The sequence below is a fragment of the Acinonyx jubatus genome, chromosome E2, assembly GCF_027475565.1.
Source record: "Acinonyx jubatus isolate Ajub_Pintada_27869175 chromosome E2, VMU_Ajub_asm_v1.0, whole genome shotgun sequence".
Classification (NCBI taxonomy): Eukaryota; Metazoa; Chordata; class Mammalia; order Carnivora; family Felidae; genus Acinonyx; species Acinonyx jubatus.
Window position 1 is genome coordinate 53,394,692 of NC_069396.1, and position 20,630 is coordinate 53,415,321.

Sequence of the window (20,630 nt, forward strand, 5' to 3'; positions counted from 1 at the left end):
GGGAAAAGGCAGGCACTACCCCCCGCCCCAAGTCACAAGGTGAGAGCCGGTGATCAAGGGGATAGCCGGCCCCCCCAAAGTGCACACCCTTGTTACTTTCATATGACCCCTGCTCTTGAGGCCCCCACCCTGGCCCAGATCTGGAAACCTTCCCAGGAAACAGGATGCAACTTTTAAATGAAAAGGAAACTTTTATTTCGGTGGGAAGTGAGAGGGCCGGCGGGAAGGGGGCATGACACTTTTTCTTTGGGGAGGGCAGGTGACATGCGGCAGCTTCTGCATTGGGCGGTTCATGCACCCAGGGTGGGCGTGGGGGAGACTTGGGGGAGGGGCCACGCCGACCCCTCCCTCCCTGCCCTGGGGGTGGGCTGAGAAGACCCGCCATTAGCACCAGAGTTGGACGATTTGCAGACCTCCCCTCCCCACACTGACTCCGGACACCCGCCCCCATCCCTGAGAGCGCCCCCTGGCCACTCCTCCCACCTCCCGTTTCGACAGGCCAGGCCCGCCCCGCCCACGTTGGAGTGAGAGACTCTTATTGCTGTGTGTGTGATGGGGAGGAGGAGCCGCTGAACTCAGGAAGACCCCCGCCGTTCGTTCCTCCCCAATCGCCCCGCCCCTCGCCCCGTGTCCGTGCGTTCCCGGAGCGCTGGAGGGGCGCGACATGCGTGTGGGGAGCGCGTCATGCAGCGCATGCGTGTAGTTGCAGGCACCCTGGCGGCCGGGGAGAAAAGGGGAGCGGGACTTAGAAGTTGTCCCTTTGGCTCTCTCTTCCTCCCCAAATCCCACACTGTTTGTTTGACTTGGGGGATGGGGGTTGGGGTGAAGGACGTGAATCACGTTTTGTAAAGGTTTATGATTGTGATTATTTTTAAAAGCTGAACTAAAAAGCTGGGTACGTGTGGCAGACTGGCGAGCAGGGGGAGACGTTGGGAAGAGGGCTGTACCCTTTGGAAAAGATCCTCACCCCCTTTCCCCGCACCGTTCGGCTTCCATGAGGGTCAGGGGAGTCTGGGGTCTGGTTTTTTGTTTTTTTTTTTTTTTCGTTTTTGTTTTTTTTTAAAGAAGTTAAACCCTTTGGCAATATAATCAGTCCCCACCCCCATACCCTGGTGTCTGGAGCCCCTAGCCCTTTGCCTCGCCCCACCCCGCTCCCACCAGAACCTGCCCCACCCCTCACCCCTGATTCGCCAGGGTTTAGGGTCCGAGGGAAGGATGGGGGACTCAAAATGCCCCTTGCATAGGAATCGTTGCATCAAGAATCGCGCTCAGTGACACCCCCCAACCCTCGGATGGGTGTGTGGGGGGAGGGGGGGTGGTTCCTGAGGCCGTGGGAGCAGAGGGAAGGAGGTTGCTAGTTCCGTGGGCCTCCAGCTCCAAAAGGGGAGGGGTCCCCTCTAAGGATTCTGGGACCGGTGTGGTCTCTGGGCTTGGGGGAGGTAGCGCATCCTTGAGCCAGGATGGGGTATGAGAAATGATTTTCCACCCGCGAGCGTGGCAGGACGCGGAATGCCGGGGAAGGGTGGGCTGGGATCCCAGCCCCGGTAAGGTATGTCGTCGTTTCCCGAGCTTCTGCTATTCCAGTGTCCCTTCGCGCGGGCACAGCCTCTGCTTTAAGTGGAAACACTCTACCTTGAATAAACAGTGTCTGGGCCAAGCAGCAGTATCTGGACTTACCGGCTTGTGAGCAACATGCCAGGAAAGACAAAACTTTTTAGATTAAGCGTCCTTACACTGCCTAAAACCTTAGCACATCACCAGGGGGTACCAGTACAACTCTCTGGGAAACACTGATGTCCATGAAGAGGGTCCCTTTTGGGCACCATTTAAGGAAAGGGGCTCTTGGAAGAGGCAGGGCGAGGCATACGAAAGGGGATGCCCAAGGTTGGGGGTAGGGGAGGTCTGGTTCCCTGGAATTGCAGACAGGTTGAGCCTATCTTGGAAATTCTAGTATCAAGAGAACCTGAGGTGGATGTCAGATGTTAGAGATTTGGGGATTATCTAGGGGTGGGGGGGAAGGCCTGAGGATTTGGGGGTGTCCAAGAAATGCCCAAGTGTGGGAAGGATCTGGAGCATCCCAAAGGCTGAAAGTGAGCTGAAGGGCTGGGTCAAGTCTTGGAGGTTTGAGCTGTTGGGATGCGGTCCAGGGATTGGGTGGGGTGGGGTGGGGCGGGGGACAGCATCTGTACGCAGAAGTTAAGTCCCAGGACCCGGTGGGGATTTAGGGGATGCGGGGTGCCAGAGTGGGTCTCGGGAACTGTGGGTGCAGGTCTCGTGTCCTGGTAACCTGGAGGGGGCGTTGGGGAATTTTGTGTGCTAGGGCCAGATCATCCCAGAAATTCCGAGATGGGAGGTCTGGGTCCATGCAGCAAGAATAGAGGCGAGCAGACCCCGTGGCGGGGATGGAGAGGGATGAAAGGGTCACGTTCACCAGAGGGATCTTCCTAAAGGCTGAGGGAGAAGCTGTCCACAGGCCACTCCCCAGGTCTCTGCTTTCGCCCTCTGAGCTCAGCTCGTTTGGGGGCCTGGGTGGCTGTTCCTCCTTCCCTCACATTGTTGCTACTGTATTACTCTTTGCATCAATGTGATGGGCTGTCCTCCTGGGGCGAACGGCGGGAGGCTCGGAGACCCTCCCGCGGCTGCAAAGCCGGCCGGACCCCCTTGAGGCCCCGCCCCCTTCCCAGACTTCCCCTTCCCTCAATCGCGTGGCATGCAGCCCCCGGCGGCTTATTGCTGAGGTGGAGCTGGAAGGGGGAGGAGGGATCCGGGTTGAGGGAGGCATGCAGACTAGCGGAGAGGCGCCCCAAAATGTAACTGGCATAATTTGGACGTATTTACAGGAGTTTATGGGAGCGGGATGTCCTATGGCTCATGGAGACCTGAGAAGGCTTTATTGGGGGGAGAGGAGGGGGGAGAGGTGGGTGGGGGCTGGAGTTTGGCTCCTCCCCCTCCATCCTGGGGGCCCAGGTGGGGGTGAGGGGTCCGGGGGTGTCTGCTGGCGTCGTCGTCTCGGTTGCATATTATTAATGACTTTTTGATTTTTAAAAAAAACCCTTTCCCCCACCCCCCACCCCCAGCTCCTTTGACCTTCTTCCCTGTCACCCCCAGTCCCCCCACGGGGGGGAGGGGAGCGTTAGAGGATGGAGGGCAGGGTTGGGGGAGCGCGGCGGGCGGCCCTGGGAGAGCCAGGGGGAGTGGCAAGGGGCGCGAGGCGCAGGGACACCCCGCTCAGGCCCGCGATGCTGCTCAGGCTGCGGGATTTCTCGTAACCTGGGGGGGGGGAGGGGGGGGGAGGGAGGGGCAGAAACATGGGGAGGAAGCATGGAGGTGGGGGTGCAGGGGGAGGGTCCAACAGACAGACCCCGAGCCAGGGAAGCAGGGGGAGGAACGGCCAGAAAGGATAGGAGTCCAGAAAGGATAGGAGCCGGAGAAAGAGAGAGAGGGACGGGAAGAGGCAAGGAGACAGAAAAAGGGTGGAAGCACAGAGTCCGGGATAGAGACGGCGAGGGAGACAGAAGGGATAAGAGACAGACAGTCAGACACCAAGACATAACAAAACAGATGGCAAGAGGCAGAGAGATGGACAGAGGCGGACCAAGGAGATGGAGAGAGAAAAGTGAACAAATCGGACAGTCAGTCGGAATCAAGGAGAAAGGTTCAGACATGGGGAGGGGGGAGAGACTCAGGGTTAGGAGGCAGGGTGGTGCCCACCGAGCCTCCCCCACCCCATCCCCACCGCAGCCCGCCCCTCCCACCTCCCCTCTCCCTACCCCCGTTGGCCCCCTTATCTGAGGCAAAAGGGTTGGGGGGGGCAGCAAGGCGGATGGTGGGCAGCACGGGCATGGGGAGGGAGCTCGGTGGAATGCATGTGGGGGGAGCAGCCGGTGGGGAGGGCTCGGGAGGGCTCCGGTGGGGGCTGACCTAGCGGTGGAGAAAGGAGGAAAGGCAGGTGGGTGGGGCTGTGAGAGGCAGAAAGGAGCGTGAACTGGCAGTGCCCCCCCCCCGTGGGGGGGCGGACCTGAGAGAGGCAAGGCTCACCTGAAGGTTGTGATGAGGTATCTTTAAAGGGTCGTGGAACCTTCTGATGGGAAGGTCTAACAGAGGCCTGAGAGCCAAAAGGGTCTAAGACCGGGGAGTGTGTGAGTGTGTGTGTGTGTGTGTGTGGTTTCTGGAAAGCTCGGGAGGATCTCAGAGTACTGCCGGTGTCTGGGGGAAGTTCTAGTGCGTTCCCAGTCAGTGCCAAGGGGTCTGTCTGGGCGAGGGGGTCTTGACCAGAGGACAGAGGGCCTGGGGCGCAGGGGTTGGAAGCCCAGTATCTTGGGAACACCCCCTCCCAGCCATTCCCAATTGCTAACCTGGGGGGAAGGGGCAGGGGGGGACCGAGGGTCTCGCGAGGTCTCAGGCGGTGACAAGAGCTGGGGACAGAAATACACAGAGTCACGGCGGGGGGAGGGTGGTCAGGCGGAACCCCCCAACACAGCCTCACTGTTGGGGGGACGGAGAAACGCCGGAATCTCTTCCTCCTCTCTGGTGTTTTCCGGGGGAGGGGAGCAGTGAAATGGGGGCGGCCAAAGACATCAAATATGGAAGGAGCTTCCGGGGTGACTGGGGGGAGGGGTGGGGGGAGGGAAGATGACAGAAGGAAGAGGGGGAGGGCTGGGGAGGAAGGGGAAACAGGTGTTAGGTGTTGGGCTCAGGTGATTCGGGAAGATGGACAAGGGTAGGGTCATGGGACAGGTAGGGGATTGGGGGGGGTTCTGGGAGAAAAAGAGGGGGACAACAGGGGATGGTGGGTCACCCAGGAAGGATGGAGAGAGAGGAAGGAGCTTGGAAATGCAGGAGTGGGGAGGGATCCAGGTCGTTGGGGCAGAGAGTTCAGTCAGCCCCATCAGCTCCGGCCATCATTTGAGTTCAATGAATGGATTTTGGCATCAGAGGCAAGAGAAGCAGAGACCCCTCCCCCAACCCACCCAGCCCCCACACCTCCCTCCCTCCCTCCCATTTCCAAATCCTCCCCCCTCCCTCAATTCTGTGGGGGCCCATCCAGACCTCATGGTGGGAAACAGGGTGGAAAGGGCCTGGGCGCAAGCAGGGGGAGGGGTGGGTGAGGTGGGAGCAGGGAAAGGGGGGGGATAATGAGATGAAAATGGAGGGTGAATTGGGGAGTTAGGGATTGGAATGAGAAGGGCCACTGTCCCTTCTGGACTCGGAGCCCAGAGGCCTGGGGTCTCATTCCTGTCTGCTCATGCCCCACCCCCCCAACTTCCGTGAACCAAGGCTGTCCCTGGAGGCCCCACGTCCCACTACAGCACCTCCCTAAGCTGCAGGTAGCGATTCGATTCTTTAAGGATGTGTCTGTGTATTTCTAAAGAAGATTCCACAGAAGTTTGTTGAAGGAATAAGTGATAGATCAAATTCCTTCGGGTAGCTCCCTGTCACCTTTAAGGTCAAATCCAGCCTCTAGCCATGGCCACAAAAACCTCTCATGATCCTTCCCCCCACCCCCACCCCAGGCTCTGTCTGGCACCCCTCTCCCCTGAGCTGCTCAGTTCCAGCCACACCCCCCTCCTTGCTACACCTTTAACAAATCAAGCTCATCCCACCTCAGGACCGCAGGACCCTTGCACCTGCTGTTCCGCCGGCTGGCCCTTTTTACCTTTCAGGGTTCACGTCACCTCAAAAAGGCCTTTGCAGACCCCCTTATCTGAAGTGGCCAGAGTAATCATCATGTCCTTTTGTCCATTTGTTGGGTTGCTTTTCTGCTTCCTCTGATCAGGGGGTGGCAAGCTTTTCCTGTAAAGGGCCGATCGCTACATATGTTCAGCTCTGCGGGCCACACGTTCTCCGTGACAACTATTCCACTCTACTGTTGTAGCATGACAGTGGCTGTGCTCCAGTAGAGCTTTATTTACAAAACAGCCTGTTGGCAGGTTTGGCCCAGGGGCCGTAGCGTGCCAATCCGTGCTCTAGAGTGTCAACTGTGATGGCAGAGTCATGCTTTGTGAATCGCCAAAGTTCCAGTGCCTGGAACTGTGCCCTCAGTGATTAGCTGCCGAAGGGAGGAAGGGAGGGAGGAAGGAAGCGAGCTGTGTGTTAGCTAGGGGTGCAGTGAAGATTACAGAATCCTGTTAAATTCCTGGCGTGTGATAAGTGCTTGGTTATGTTTGTTGAATTACTCAGCTACTCTCTGTCTCGCCAGTGCCAGTTCCCAGCCCTGTCCCTCCCGGTCTGTCCCTGATCCCTAACTCCCTCTGCCTTGTCCCTTCCTCTGCATCCCCTCGGACCCTCATCCCAGCCTGCTCCCCAGGCCTCCTGACCTCCAGTCTTCTGTCCATGCCCCACACAGCCCAGGTGCTGACCTGCCCGCCCCCACCCCCAGGGTCCCTAAACACGGTCCCTAAACAAGGTTCAGCCCAGGCCTGCTTTCCTACCTCACGTCTACCTGCCAGTCCCCAGTCTCCTCCGCTCTGTTTGGCCCAGTCTCTGTGGTCACTATGTCCCTTGGGATCACTTCTGCACTTGAGGTCAGGACACCTCCAGACCTCAGTTCCTTCGGGAAGCCTTCCCCGTTACTTTCATCCTGTCCTGGGGAGCGTGCGAGTTCCTCTTACTGCGTGTCCCTGTGGTACCTCCCCTTGCGCATATATCACCCCAAATAGTGGCTTTCTAGGTCAGTGTCTGACTCTCCCAGCAAACTGGGAGCTCCTTGGGCCGTGTGGTGGTGGGGGGGGAGGGTTCTTCCCTGTTGATTCCCTGTGCCTAGCACCACGCAGGTGACACACAGGTCCTTGGTAAGCGCTGGCCAATTCACAAGCGACTGGACGAGCGGCTGAGTCTTCCCCATCCCATCTTGCACCCCAAAGTGTCCTGGGCGTGTACCCCATTTTCTCAATTGAACAAAAAACCCGGGGGGGGGGGGAGGCAGGGAGAGAGATGTGAATGGGGGTGAGGATGGGGGTCAGTCGTGAGGGCAGGGGAGGGAGGTCAGGCACACGGTGGGGAGGGTCGGGTTAGTTCTGGGGGGTTAGTGAGGGGCAGGGCAAGTCCTGGGCGGGTGGGTGTGGGGTCAGTGTCGTGGCTGCTGGTTAATTGGATGGAGCTGTTCACAGTGAGGGGACAGGAGTCTCGGTCAGTGGGGGATGCATGTTCTCAGAGGGGTTAGTCAGGAAGAAGGTGGGGATCAAAGGGTGGGGGCTACTTACCCCGGGGGGAAGGGGTTCGTCCGCTAGGGGGATATCCAGGCTGCGGCGTTGGCGTTGAGGTCGGGCAAGAAGCTTGGGGGGCCTGGCTTACGCCAGTCTGGGGGGGGCAGTGGGGGAGCACCGGTGGCTGGGGGTGGGGGAAGAGGCCAGAGGGTCCGGGGTGGGGTGGGGGGAAATGGAGATGGAATAAAGACAGGTGAAGGGTCAGTGGTGAGGAAACTTGGGGGGCGGGGGATCTGGGAGGAAGGGAATTTGGGGCCAGGGGATGGGGGAAGAGAAGTCCAGCACCTCCTCCCCCATCTCCCTCCCTCCCCTGAGGGAGGGAGAGAGAGAGAGAGAGAGGGAGGGCTCCAGGGGGCCAGTGGAGGGCACCTCACCTTTCCGGATGGAGCCATCAGGGGAAGGAGCGTAGTCAGTGAGGAGGAAGCAGGCTCGGTCCCGGCTATAGCGGCCACGGCTGCCAGGGGTGATGGGGCTCTTGTCTTCCGGGGACATGGCGGGCTGGTCGATGGCTGGGCAGTCCTCGTGGGCAAGCGCAGCTGCTGCAGGGTCCCCATTGGGGCGGGGATCTGCGCCGGAGGGACAGACAGAGACACAAAGGAGAGAGTGAGGTGCAGGAACTCAGGGTGGGGGTGCCATTAGCAAGGAGGGTGCTGGAAGTAGACGACTGAGGGGCAGGGTGTCTCAAGGAAGGGACAGGAGGGGCAGGCCGGAAGCTGGGTGCTGGCGTGTGTGGCTGGTAGGTTTAGGGGACAGGTCACGGGGTGGGGGGAGGTGTTGAGTGCCGGGAAGGACAGCAGGGATGCGGAAGGGCGGTCAGGAGTTGGTGTGGATGGAGGGTGCTGTGTGGCGGGAGGTGTTGCTCGGGCCAGGTGTTGGGTGCTGGGCAGGGCAGGACTGGGTGGGGTGCTGGGCATCTGGAGGGTGGTTGGGAAGCGAGCTGGGTGCCTGGAAGGAGGCTGGGGTAGAGTGTCGGGTGGGCGGCCGGCTGAAGTGAACCGAGTAGGGCGGGACTGGGGTGCGGTGTTGGGTTGGTCGGGTAGGTGGGTTGGGGTAGGTTTGGAGGGACGGCTGGGGGGCCTCAGGGGGCTGGGAGGTAGCTGTTTAGGGAGGGTGTTGGGTGCTGGGAAGGGCACAGCGGGGAAGGGTTGGGAAGGTGACAGAGGAGGGAGGGCGGGAGGTGGGGGTCCCCCAGGCTCTGACTTGAGCTATTTTTAATTGGTGTGAAACTGGGTCAGCGGCCGAGGGAGCCAGATGAGGGCCGGGTGGCCCAGCTCCCTTTCTTGACCTACTTAAGTCATGGGGGTGGGGCCCACCGGCTTCTCCCTGCTCAGGACCACAGGACCTTGGCCCCCAACCTTCAGAGACACAGACTCCCCTAGGGGAAGGGACATACCGGGTCAACTTTCTTCTCCCTCATCTCCTTCCCTTCACCTCTTCATTTGGCCTCTCTTGTGCGTCTCTCGGACTGAGCCGGAGCCAAGGGCCCTGGGTCCCGAGTCACTGTCACACGGCCGGCCCGCCCTCTGGGCCTGTCTTCCTGGCCTCTACCTACTTCTTGGTCTTTGAGTCTTGTCTCCTCTCTTGGCCTCGCTGTCATTAGAACCTGAGCTCTCTACCACTGGCCCTCCGCCTCTGTCCTCTCTCTCTCCGTCTCTCCTGCTCTCGGGGACAACTTCTTGCTTTCTGTCGCTTTCGGGCTCTTTCTCCGCATCACCACCGGAAGACTCAGACGCCGTTCTCCGGTCGGCTGGTGATTCACATGTTAGACCGTCTCTGTGCCTGTGCCCGAGTCCCCCCTCCCGGTAGGCCGATCTCTCTGCCTCCCTGGTCCCCCCGAATGTCCTGGCCGCGAGTCTGGCTCTCCCCCAGACCGTCTCTTTCACACAGAATCCGTCTGTTTCCGTGCCTCTTTGTTGACCTCAGCAGTAGGTGTTCGCTTTTCTCTCTCCCCTCTGTAGTGACCGCCGGTCTCTTAACCGAAGCAGTGGCCTCCTCCCCCCACCCCCCTCTGCCCCTCATGCACCCCTGCTCACCTGCGCGGTTGATCTCAATTACTTCCTCCTGAGCCAACGGGCAAGGCTCCCCGGGGGCCGGCAGAGGAGGCAGCCCCATGATCCCGAGCCCCCCCGCGCCTCCCCTGAGCAGCCCGGGGTGAGTGTGGGGGCCCGCTGGGTAGGCCCCGGCCACAGTCACCCCCACGGAGGGCGGGGTGATGGGTGGCGGAGGACTGATACCGCCGCTGCCGTGGTGGGGGTGGTGCGGGGGCGGCGGGGGAGGGGGGTCGGGCTTGCAGTAGTTGGGGGAGCCGGGCTGCGGGGGCCGGGGGATGTGTTTGTTCTTCTTCTTGGGCAGCTTCTGCTTGGCCATGGCCAGCGAATAGTACATGCCAAAGTTGTTGACGATGACGGGCACGGGCATGGCGATGGTGAGCACCCCCGCCAGGGCACACAGTGCCCCGACCAGCATCCCCGACCACGTCTTGGGATACATGTCTCCGTAGCCCAGGGTCGTCATGGTGACCACGGCCCACCAGAAGCCGATGGGGATGTTCTTGAAGTAGGTGTGGTTGGAGCCCAGGATGTCGTCGGGGTCGGCGCCGATGCGCTCCGCGTAGTAGATCATGGTGGCGAAGATGAGCACGCCCAGCGCCAGGAAGATGATGAGCAGCAGGAACTCGTTGGTGCTGGCGCGGAGCGTGTGGCCCAGCACGCGCAGCCCCACAAAATGGCGCGTGAGCTTGAAGATGCGCAGGATTCGGACGAAGCGGACGACCCGCAGGAAGCCCAGCACGTCTTTGGCAGCCTTGGAGCTGAGGCCCGAGAGGCCCACCTCGAGATAGAAGGGCAAGATGGCCACGCAGTCGATGATGTTGAGGCTGCTCTTGAGGAATTCCACCTTGTCCGGGCAGAAGGTGATGCGCATGAGGAACTCGAAGGTGAACCAGACCACGCACACGCCCTCCACGTACGTCAGGAAGGGCTCCGTCTCCACCTCCACGTTGGTGATGTTCTCCGGTGGAGCCCCCGGGATGGGGGAGGCCTGCGTCACCGTCTTGTTGCTGATGTGGATGAAGCCTTCGTGGGTCTCCAGGCAGAAGGTGGTTATGGAGATGAGAATGAAGAAGAGGGAGGCGAAGGCCACATACTGTGAGGCAGGGCAGGAGAGAGAGGGCAAAAGGTGACCCAGGCATCTGGTCAGCCAGCCACCTCTAGGAGACCCTCCCAGTGGCCGCCCCTCCCCAGCCCCCACCTCCGGGGAAATCCAGGAGTCCCCACCCCACGCCTCCATCACAGCCCGTGTCCTGCTCTTCCCTGTAAAGCTTGAAAAGGATCAGAGGCAGCTCTCCCCGGCTTGGGAGAGGAGCTGGCCCCAGCAGTGGTGGCAGATGGGCAACCAACTGTTCTCACGGAAACGGCCATTTCTGGTCCTTTACTCTGTCTCCCAGACCACTTCCCCACACCCGGTGTCCCATCTCAGGACTCCCCAGCGGGTCCAAGGATTCTGCGATGGGAGGGGAGTGGCGGGGAGACTAAGATCACTCACCCTCGGGGTATCAGAGGCTTTGCAGCTCAGCTTGGAGCCAAGGGAAGGGGAAGTGGAGAAAGTGGGCAGGGAGGCAGAATCCCAAAACAGTTACGAAAGTTATGAAAGCCTGCATTTGGAGCCAGCGTTTCCATGGCCTAATTTGGGCAAGGAGATTAAGCTTTCTACACCTCAGGTTTTTCACAGGATGATTGAGGATTACATTAGATGAGTATACAAAAGTCCTGGCTCCAGAAACAGTGCTTGGCCCAGTACCTGGAACTCAGTAAGAAAATCTGAGCTCCTGCTAGGGTATGGAGGCATCAGTTAGTGGGGGGCAAGGTCGATGCCTCAGAGAGAAGCCAGGGTTTAAGGACCTTGGTCACAATGCCCGGGACCCAGAGAAGGGAGAAAGCTGGGTGTCCAGAGAGGACAGCAAAGGGATGGAACCACCGAGGGGTGTTAGGGCCATAAATGGGGGAAGAAGTGAAGGGTCAAGTGTGCAAAAAGAGAAAAGGACAGAGGCAAGGAGGGTTGGAGTTTAAGGCTCTGGAGAGAAAGGGAGGGTCAGGGGCCTGAACGTGGGGGGAGATGGGAGATGGTGGAGCTAGGGCCAGAAAGGTGATGAGGCTTTAGCCAGAAGTCCAGGGGTGGGGGGCACATGGGTCATTTCAAGATGGGGAGGACTCGAGTCCTGCATGCATTGGTGTGGATTTTGAAGAAAACCTTGAGGAGCCGAAGGGGTGCAGGCAAGATCTTAGAGAAGGAAGAGGAAGGAGCAGGCCCCTGGAGATGACTGTGGCCTTTATCAAACACGCAGAGAGAAGAGTGAGGTTAGTACCTTGGAGAGAGAAGGGGATGGGTGTTAGGGCAAAGAGAGGGCTTTAGTCAGATGCGCAGAGGAGGAGGGCCTGGGTCGCTTGACTTTTAATCAGGGACTCAAGAAGAAAAGGGGGCTCAGGGTCAGACTGAAGAGAGGACCCTAGACTTTGGGGTGGACTGGAGAGCAGCAGGGTCCCTCAGCAACTCCCCTTCCTCCACAGGGCTGAGGGGGCGGGGTCCGGGATTGGGAGGGCTTAACTTTAATCTGAAGTGCAGAGAGGCAAGCCAGAGGGTGCCGCAGAAGGGCCCGGGACCTTGAGGTGGGCTGGGGTCAAACTTGGCCCTCTCTGCCCCGCCCCCCTACTCGGTTCTCCGCAGTGGTTTAAGAGGCCAGAGGCCGCCGCAGAGCGCATGCCCGATGCTCCCCCGCCCCCTCCGAGCCGGGTGCGCGGCGCAGGCTGCGGCACCGCAGTGGGGGCGGGCCGGCCGGGCCGGGGGGCGGGGCGCGCGGCGGCCAGCACCGCGGCCAGCTCCCCCGCCGCAGTGCGCAGCCGCCGCGGCCGAGAGCGGTCTTAACCCCTTAGGGGCCGGAGCAGAGCAAGAGGGGCGCAGCCGCAGTGCCGCCGCTTCGCGTCGGGAGACCGAGGGCCAGGAGTTTAACTCTTTCCCTCCCAGGGCAAGGAGGGGAGGGTGGGCACCCGCCGCAGTGCGCAGCTGTAGAGGCTGGACAGCGCCGGGACTGGTTTAACCCCTTGCCCCGAGGTGGTTCAAAAGCAGAAGGGGTAGGAGGACATGGAGTCCCTGTAAGAAGGAAAGGAGAAATTACGGGGAGGGGAGCGAGGATGAGGTAGGGCCGTACCCTCCACTTTGCATTGGCCTCCGCTCCCAACTCTCTCAAGCGATCTCACTAATAGTCTGGAAAGTGCTTGGCACGCCTACACTCAAGAACCATTTGTGGAGTGAGTGACCACCCCCACCCCCACCCCGTACCTGTCCCGGACCCCTAGTCTCACTTCAGCACCCTTCAATGGGTTCACGAGGGAAGGGCGCCCCAGGCCATGGGGGAGGAAGCCACTCAGAGGCCTGAGGGATCATTTAGGGCCAAGTCCCTTCGGAACCTCTTCCTCCTCACCTCCCCCCACCCAACCCCAAATCTCGCCAACTCAGCGCTTCTCAGGACCAAACTTTATGCGGTGCCTCCGGGTCCCCCCCCCCCCCCTTCGCTTCCTCCCCTGGCGCGAATGCGGCACTGCGGCTCCGCGTCCTTCCCGGCCCAGGACACGGCACGGTGGGGGGAGGGGGCCGGACCGTTCCTCTGGGTGTTTGGGTCCCAGGGAGGCTGGGGGGAGGGGGGGCCGGAGTTGCTCCTCTTTGCCCCTCTTTCTAATCCTCCCCCATTTTGAACTACCCCCCCCCCTTCCAACACAGGGAGGAAGTTAGTAGGAGGAAGAGGTTCAAGGGAGAACCAAGGGGGACGGTATCTGGGAAGTTATAGATGTTTAAGGAAAGTTTTGGGGGGAAGATGAAGGGAGCTTTGGGGGAAATCTGGCATTTCAAGGGAGATAAGGCTGGAGTGTGGGCTCTTTGGCTCACTTTGGGGGTAGGGGAGCAGAGGGGCCCAGTCCTGGGCTTTAGATGGTGGGGCAGGGAGCTTGGGAATGGGGGAGTGAGCAGGGCTGGGGTAGGGACCAGTGGAAAGATACCAAGGCAGGGTGGAAAGAAGTGGGAGCTATTTTGAGAAGGAGGTTTGGGGTTGCTAACTTGTGGGGGAGTCCCAAAGACAGGTTCGGTAAAGTTCTGGAGCAGGAGGAAAAGTCAGTTGACTGACTTGGGAAAGGGCCAGGAGGCTCTGGATGGGGGATCCCAGAGATAAAGAGTGGGCTGTGGAAGGGAGAAGAAGCTGGGAGAATCTGTGGATGAAGAAGGCATATGGGAGCTTCTGGAGAGGAAAGACATATTATGGGGGCTCAAGGCTCTTCTGGAGACACTGAGGAGGAGTGTGAAAGGCTTGGGGGAAGTCTGGAGCTTTATAGGGAAAGTCCTTGGGATGGGAGTTGGCGGGGAGGATGCAGGAAGATATGTGAACACAGAGGACTGGAGGGTCCCAGAAAGGAAGACTCTCCAAGGCTCAGTGTTGCAGTAAGGGGGAGGGGGAAAGTGTCCTAGCCAGACAAGTGGTTTGGAGATTCACAGGGGTCTAGGAGGCTCTGAGATGAAGGCGGAGGAGTCCTCTAAGACTTTGGAGGCAGAAATAGGGTTCAAAAATAGCCAGAACACTCAAACTTGGAGAGAGGAGGAGGTGCGGGGAGAGGGGCAAAGGGAGAAAGAATCAGGGAGGTGTTGTAGAACTTGAGGAACTGAGGGCTGGAGAGAGGGCTTCAGAGGAACTGCAGGGGGCAGGGGAAGCCAGAAGCAGTGTTCACAGGGTCTGGGACACTGAAGGCTAAGGAGGGAGGTCTTCGGAGGGTCTGGGGATGGTCCAAGAAACTCAGGGCTGCGGAAGGGTCTTCTGGGGTCTCCGGGGTGGCCAAAAGAGGTGAAAAAGGATTTGCAGGGGCTCAGAAGACTCGGGGCTGGAGAAAATTCTTTTGAGGGTCTCAGAGAAGTCCAGGAAAGGAGGGGTGAGGTTGTTCACAGACGCCCAGGAAATTCATACTCGGGGAGGAAGTTTCTAAGAGTCTTGGGGATCCTAGGGAAGCAGGGTGGGGTTTGGAGGGATCTGGAGGATTCTGAAGGTTGCGGAAACGTCTTCTGAGGATCTGGGGATGGTCAGGAGATGGGGGTGTGTTCAGAAAAGTACAGGAGACTCAGGTCTGGGGAAACAGGCTTCTAAGACACTGGGGAGCCCAGAGACCAGGAAGACCAGGAGGGGCTGGGATGGGCCAAGGGATTCTAAGGGTTAGGATGGGGCATTCACAAGAGGCTGGGATCTCCAGGAGAAGGAGGAGGGAGGGGGGCTCCGAGAGCACGCTCACCCTGGCGGCCCGCGACGAGTAGGGGTCCTCGAAGAGCGCCCACACGCGGGGCTGCCAGCGGCGCCACCACGTGCCGCCTGCGCCGCCCGCGCCCCCTGGCGGCCCCCCGGCGCCGCCGCCCGCGTCCTGGAAGCAAAGGCGCTTGAGCTCGCCGCCCGCGCCGTCCAGGCCGCCGCCGCCCGCGCCCGCCTCGTCGTCCAGACCCGCGTCGTGGGCGCCAGCGGCGTTGGCGGCGTTCGCTGCGCCCGCAGGGTCCGGAGCCTCAAAGGAGTCGAGCGCCTCTTCGGCGTCGCGGTGCTGCCGGTAGGTCATCCAGCAGCAGGCCTCCACGTCGGTCTCGTCGATGCCCCAGAAGCCAAGCTCCTCCTCGAAAAGAGGCCCGCACACGTCGGCCGGACAGTGCAGCTTGCCTGTGCGGTAGTAGTTGAGCACGTAGGCGAAGACTCCCGGGTGCCGGTCAAAGAAGAACTCGTCGGCGCCGGGATCGTAGTCGAAGCGCGCCGCCGCCTCCGGCTCCGTCAGGCCGGCCAGCCGCGTCCCCGGCAGGGTGCGCAGCGTCGAGCGGTACGTCTCATGGCGCACGCCGCCCACGTTGATCACGATCTTGCCGCTGTCGCCACCGCCGCCGCCGTGCCGCCCCATGGCCGCCGCCGGCAGCCCGGGGCATGGCTCGGCGCGCCGGCCCCCGGGCCCGCGGGGTGCCGGGGGGCCCGCCGGGGACGCGGCGGAGCCGGGCTGCGCAAACTGCTGTTGCTGCAGCGGCGGCGGTGACGGCGGCGGGGGCAGCGGCGGCGGGGACTCGGGCGGCTGCGGCGGTGGCGCCGGCTGCTGCTTGCTGGCCCCCTGGCGCCCGCGGAAGGACGAGACGCAGACTGAGCTCAGCATTGGACGGGGGGCGGGGCTGAAGGGGCGGGGCGTCGGGGGCGGGGCTGCAGGAGGAGAAGCAGACGTGATTGGGTGGAAGAAGCGACTGGTGGAGGGGGCGGGGCCTCGGTGGGGGCGGAACAGAGCTGATTGGTCTGGGGACGCTAGGGCGGGGCTGAGGCAGGGGGAAGGACAGGGATTCCACACAGCCTAGCTGCTCGGGGCGGGGCTGCAGGTGAAACACACCGATTGGATCTTTCCGAGAGAAGGGGAGGTCCGAGAGAGGTGCCAAATGGGCAGGGCGGGCAGCTAACTGAGGGGGTGGGACTAGATATGGGAAAGAGATCTGATTGAACTGAAGAAAGGAGTGGGCGGAGCAGAGGAAGTGGACAAGTCCAAACTACTTAAAGACTTCTGACTGGCATGGGGGAGACGGTCCTGATTGGACAGAGAAAGGATCTAAAGAGCCGGCAACCTGGAGCCTGTGGGGAGGGGCAGATGGAGACAGCCGGGTTGGACCCCTAACTTTGCTTTGTCGGGGCAGGGCGGATCTTAAGAAGAGGCAGGGCCTAGGAAAGTTAGAAACAGTCCTAACTGGGCTGGGTAGTGAGGGGGCGAGACTGAACGAGGGGCGGGAACTGGAAATGAAGAATAGATCGTACTTTCGCGCGAAATGGCACTAGGCTGGACAGAAAGGAGGAATAGGGACTGAGACCCAGTGAGCAGGAGAGGATATAAGCGAGGCCTGGAAACCTGAGAGCGTCTGCCTAGGACTAAGAAAGGGAACGGAGCGAGGAAGGGGTCGGGCCGGGGTTGCAAGCTTGGCCTGGTCAGACAGGGCTGGGCGGGAAAAGGAGTGTCAGGATGGATGGATGAGACCGAGGAAGGTGGGTGGGATCTACAAATGGTAGAAACCGTCTTGAATGGACTGTGGGAAGACGAGACTAGGGGAGTACTGGGGCTCTAAGAGGCTTGAAAGCAACCAGCCTAGGCGGGGTTGGGGCAGGGCTAAGAGAGTACAGAACGGGTATGGGGACGCTACGGGAAAGGTGAGACCTGCAGAGTACAAAATTACTGGGCTGGATGGAAGAATAGGACCTGGAACGGGGAGTCTGGGCTCAGAGAACCTGGGAGAGCGGCGTGAGGGTCAGCAGGGCTTTGGAGGGCGCTGCAAGAACTTCCAACTGGTGATGTAAAAGGGACCAAGTCTAGATAACAGCGGACTGCAGACTGCAGAACCAGGGGATGGATGAGGACAGGTGAAGAGAGAGCCTTAAGGGCGGCGGAGGGGAGAAACCTAAGCGCCGGGAAACTGGCTAGGCTGAGGAAATAAGCGGGGCCAATGAGAAATAGAGCGGGGCTAGGTGTCCGAAAGTCCCGGCGGGGGCGGAGAGTTGGGGCGGGGCTAGTGGAGGGGCGTGTCCTGCCCCGCCCCCTTGGCTGGCCAGACACCGAGCAGCTGGGCGCAGGCGCTGGAGCGGGGGCCTCAGCTTCTGCCCGGGCTGCGGCGGGAGGAGGCGGTGCCTGCGGGAGCGAAGGGGGCGGGTCAGGGGCTGCGGGCTTTCTCCCGCTGCATTATCCCTGGCCCACCGCCTCCCTCTGCAGGTGCGGCGGCTGGTTCGTATCGCCTACCCACCCGCCCCCGCTCCCGTTTTTGTGTCTCTCGATGCCTTTCTATCCCCTTTCTTTGAGTATTTATTTGTCCCCTCGTCTCTGCCCTCGCCCCGCTGAGACTCTGGACCCTCTTTTCTAAGTCTCTACCCTCCCTCCGGGTCTCTGTCTCATTGTTCTCTGAATCTGTTCCCCTCCTTCTGAGTCTTTACTCCCTTCTCCCTAAGGTTCAGTCTCCTCTCCCCCAACTGTGTCTCCGTCCCCCCACCCCCAGTCCCTTTCTCCTGGTCTCTGTAGCTTATTCTCGGGGATTTGCCTCTCTCTCTCTCTGGGCCTCTGCCCCCTCCCGGTCTCTGTCTCTTCTCTTTGTGTCTCTGTCCTCCACTCCCTCTCTGGGGCGCTGTCCTCCTTGCCCTAGGCCCTTGTCTTCCTCTCCCTGGGTCTCTGTCCCCTCCAGGTCTCTGTCCCTCTTCTTTGTGTCTCTGTCCTCCACTCCCCTCTCCCAGCCTGTACCCCCCACCCCCCGTCTCTATCCATTCATCTGCATCTCTGTCCCCCTTGCTCTTGTTCTCTGACGACCTCTCTGTCAGTATCTTTTTCCTCTCCTCCGTCTCTCTCCCTCCTCTGTAAGTGCCTTTTCTCTTTCTCTCCTTTTTCTCTCTGTCACCCTATGCGGGTCTCTATCCCCACTCCCCGTGCCTCTTTCATCCCCTTATGAGGCTCTGTCTCCACTTCTTTGGGACTTTGTCCCGCTGTCCTTTGGTCTCTGTCCCTCCATCACCCCCTCTAACCCCCATCCTGGCCAGGACCCGAGGCTGCGTCACTGCGGAGAGAGTTGCAGAAGTGGAGCCTGTCCTGCAGACCAAGGAGGTATTTCCTTCACCCCCCCAGACCTTGGGCGGTACTCAAGCCCCCGATGGGACCCAGGAAGGCAGAGAAAAGACATCAAAACTTCCTACTCTTCTCTACCCTGAATTCTGGTGTATCCCCAGGCAGAAGCAGTGAATCCTGAGGTGAGGGACTGGGCTTAGGTTGAGGCTTGGGTTGAGTGAGGTTTCTGAGCGAGTCACGAGTGGGGGTGGTGGCTGGAGGAGGGGTTGGGTAGGCACTAGGGGTGGGAGTAGGGACTAGGGTAAACACCTAAAAATCAGCTATGCTCCCTTATATCCTCTCCCCTCCCCCCAATTCTACTTTTCTCTTCTGCTTTTGACAGCAGCCAGGCACGGGATCCAGTTACCAAATCAGCGTTTTTGCAGAGGTCAGAAGGTGTGGGAGAAGGTGGGGGCTGTGGGCGAGGGGGCTGCCATAGGGGACGATATGGGATGAGACTCCAGATTAGAGACCATGGGAGCGGGGCGGAGGCCCTGGGGCAAGGAGTAACAGTATAGTCCAGACTCCATCAGGTCCAGCGAAAACTGAATGCCACCACTCCCTCGTGGCCCTCTCCAGGACCCACCGGGGTATGTGGGGGATTTGTGAGCCTCGAGTCTATACCCATGGGGTAGGCGACTGGAGGCATAATGTAGGCTCCGGGTATGGGACACCCAGCCCTGCAAACAGACCAGGGGAAGCGGACTTGATTTGGGGCGATGGACACCAGGAGGCTGTAGACCAATGTCTGTCCTGGTTTCCAGCCCTTTCCCACCCCTCCTCCTTCCCAATCTATCCTTTTCCTGGTCCTCCAGGCACAAAATTCCTGAAAGCTCCAAACTCCCACCTCTGTCATCCTTGGCGCCCCCCTCATCCCCCCTCCCCCATTCTCCAAGGCCCTGGAATTGGGAAAGGGTCTCCCGCTTCCCGACTTCTAGGATCCCAGCCTCGTTCCTCCACCCCCATTCCCATCAGTTATAAATCCAGGAAAGAGGGTCTCCCGAACAGTAAAGCTGAAAATATGGAGACTCTCCGCCTACGATCCTTGGTCCCCCCCAGGCCTTCCAAGAATCTTGGCTCCCAAAGCTCGTTATTAAGGAAGAATTTCTCCGCTGTGATCTTTGAGTCCCCATCTCCCGGGTCTCTCGCCTCCAAAACTGGGATTTGGGTCGTTTTACCGCCCCCGGACCCTGTGCCTTCTCCCCCTCCCCCCGTACTCACCCCAAGTCGAGGCGGGGCGGGGATGGGGGAATCCGGGGCTGGCGTTGGGGGAGGGGTGACCCAGCCCCGGCAGCTCAGGGCAGCAAGAAGCTGCGGAGGGGGGGGATGACATCATCGCCGGAGGAGGGACAGCACAGCTCCCCCAACCCGGGGGCTTCAAGCCCCGCCTTTATGGCGGACCCAGGGGTCTCGGAATCCCAAGGGGAGAAAGGAAGAACAGAGGTTGAAGTCTGCGGGAATCATATCCCCTCCCCTTAAAACAAGGGTTGGAAAGCCCTTTACGATTCAGGCACCACCCCCCACTGCCACCTGTCGCTGCCGTCGCGACCTGTCGCCTCCCACGCATGTTGTGGCTGCGCCCGCCCCCGGCAAGACGAGAACACGGCCTGGAATACAAGGTCCATGAGGCTTCGCGGTGCCGGACGCCTCTGTCTATAGACAGCGTAGGCGAAGGGCCTCCTGGGATTCGTAGTACAAGACCTCCGCACCGGCGGGAGCCCTGCCCTGAAAAGGAGTGATACCTTTCTCCTTCCTTTCTTCCTCAAGTCAGAGAGCTGGACACTAACTTTTCTCTCCAAAAATCACGCGCTTAAAAAAAAGAAAAAAGTGACCCAGGTAGAGTCAATGGTAAGAACGGATTTTTACGGAGTACCTGGGCCTCGAGTACCACTCGGTGCGCATGCGCCTAACCGAGTTGCCAACCGGAGAACTGCGCCTGCGCGGGCCCACCCTTTCGTGGGCCGGTTTCCCCAAAGCGAGAGCGCGCCAGCCCCACTCGGGCCCCGCTCGTCAGGTTCCCGCGGTCGAAGACGGCTACGTAGGTCCGCAAGAAGACATCGCCGAGAATCCAGAGGGGTCCTGCAGGCGAAGGCATGTCGAGGGCCTGGAAGCCAGACAAGCAGAGGCGGAAACCACCCCGAACACTCTGCAAGGCGACAAAACGGGCCACTGGGTGTCAGGCACACCGAACCCGCCTCTTCCCCGGGAGCCACAGCTTTGCCCCGCCCACTACCCCTGGCACCAGAAATGTTTCTGTGGCCCCTACTCCGTCCCAGTGATGTCTCGTTCCCAGCTCCATCCTCTCAAATCCCATCTTATTGCGTCACTGCCTTGTGACGGCCACCTACCTGGATGACGTAGTCCTGAGCCGTGAGGTTAAACCAGACCCCACCAAGGAGGAAGGAGACGGGGGGCAGCGTGGGGATTGTCTCGCACTGGATGAGGTACTGAGGGAGAAGAGGAACAAGTGGGGCTGAGGGATTCCCGCTCTGCTTAAGATAGGTCTTCACGGTCTTGTGCGGTCAAGTTCTGCTGCCTTCTCTCGCCTCACCCGCTCTTCCTTCGCCCCTAACATTGTTGTTGTCACTTCCTTTAGGCTCCCATTTGATCAAACCCTCTTTTCCTTCATCTACTTGTGGATCAGAAACTACCGGCCCCGAGGCACATGGAGCCCACAGGGTGCATTTAAGTTGTCTTGCACTGTGTCTAAAATGTTTTAAAAATTAGTTACCAACTGTACCCCACGGTGGTGCAGGTGGTA

General features: G+C 60.3%; 1 protein-coding gene across 1 annotated transcript; it reads right to left on the minus strand.

The window, feature by feature from the left end:
- Positions 1-171: 171 nt before the first annotated feature.
- On the minus strand, positions 172-15,547 carry KCNC3 (potassium voltage-gated channel subfamily C member 3). The gene is given in 8 exon segments (XM_053210915.1): positions 172-3,270; positions 4,356-4,415; positions 6,432-6,585; positions 7,203-7,308; positions 7,310-7,329; positions 7,580-7,771; positions 9,239-10,349; positions 14,525-15,547. Coding segments are annotated over 8 exon segments (2,700 nt in total). The 5' UTR covers positions 15,410-15,547; the 3' UTR covers positions 172-3,098.
- Positions 15,548-20,630: the final 5,083 nt, after the last annotated feature.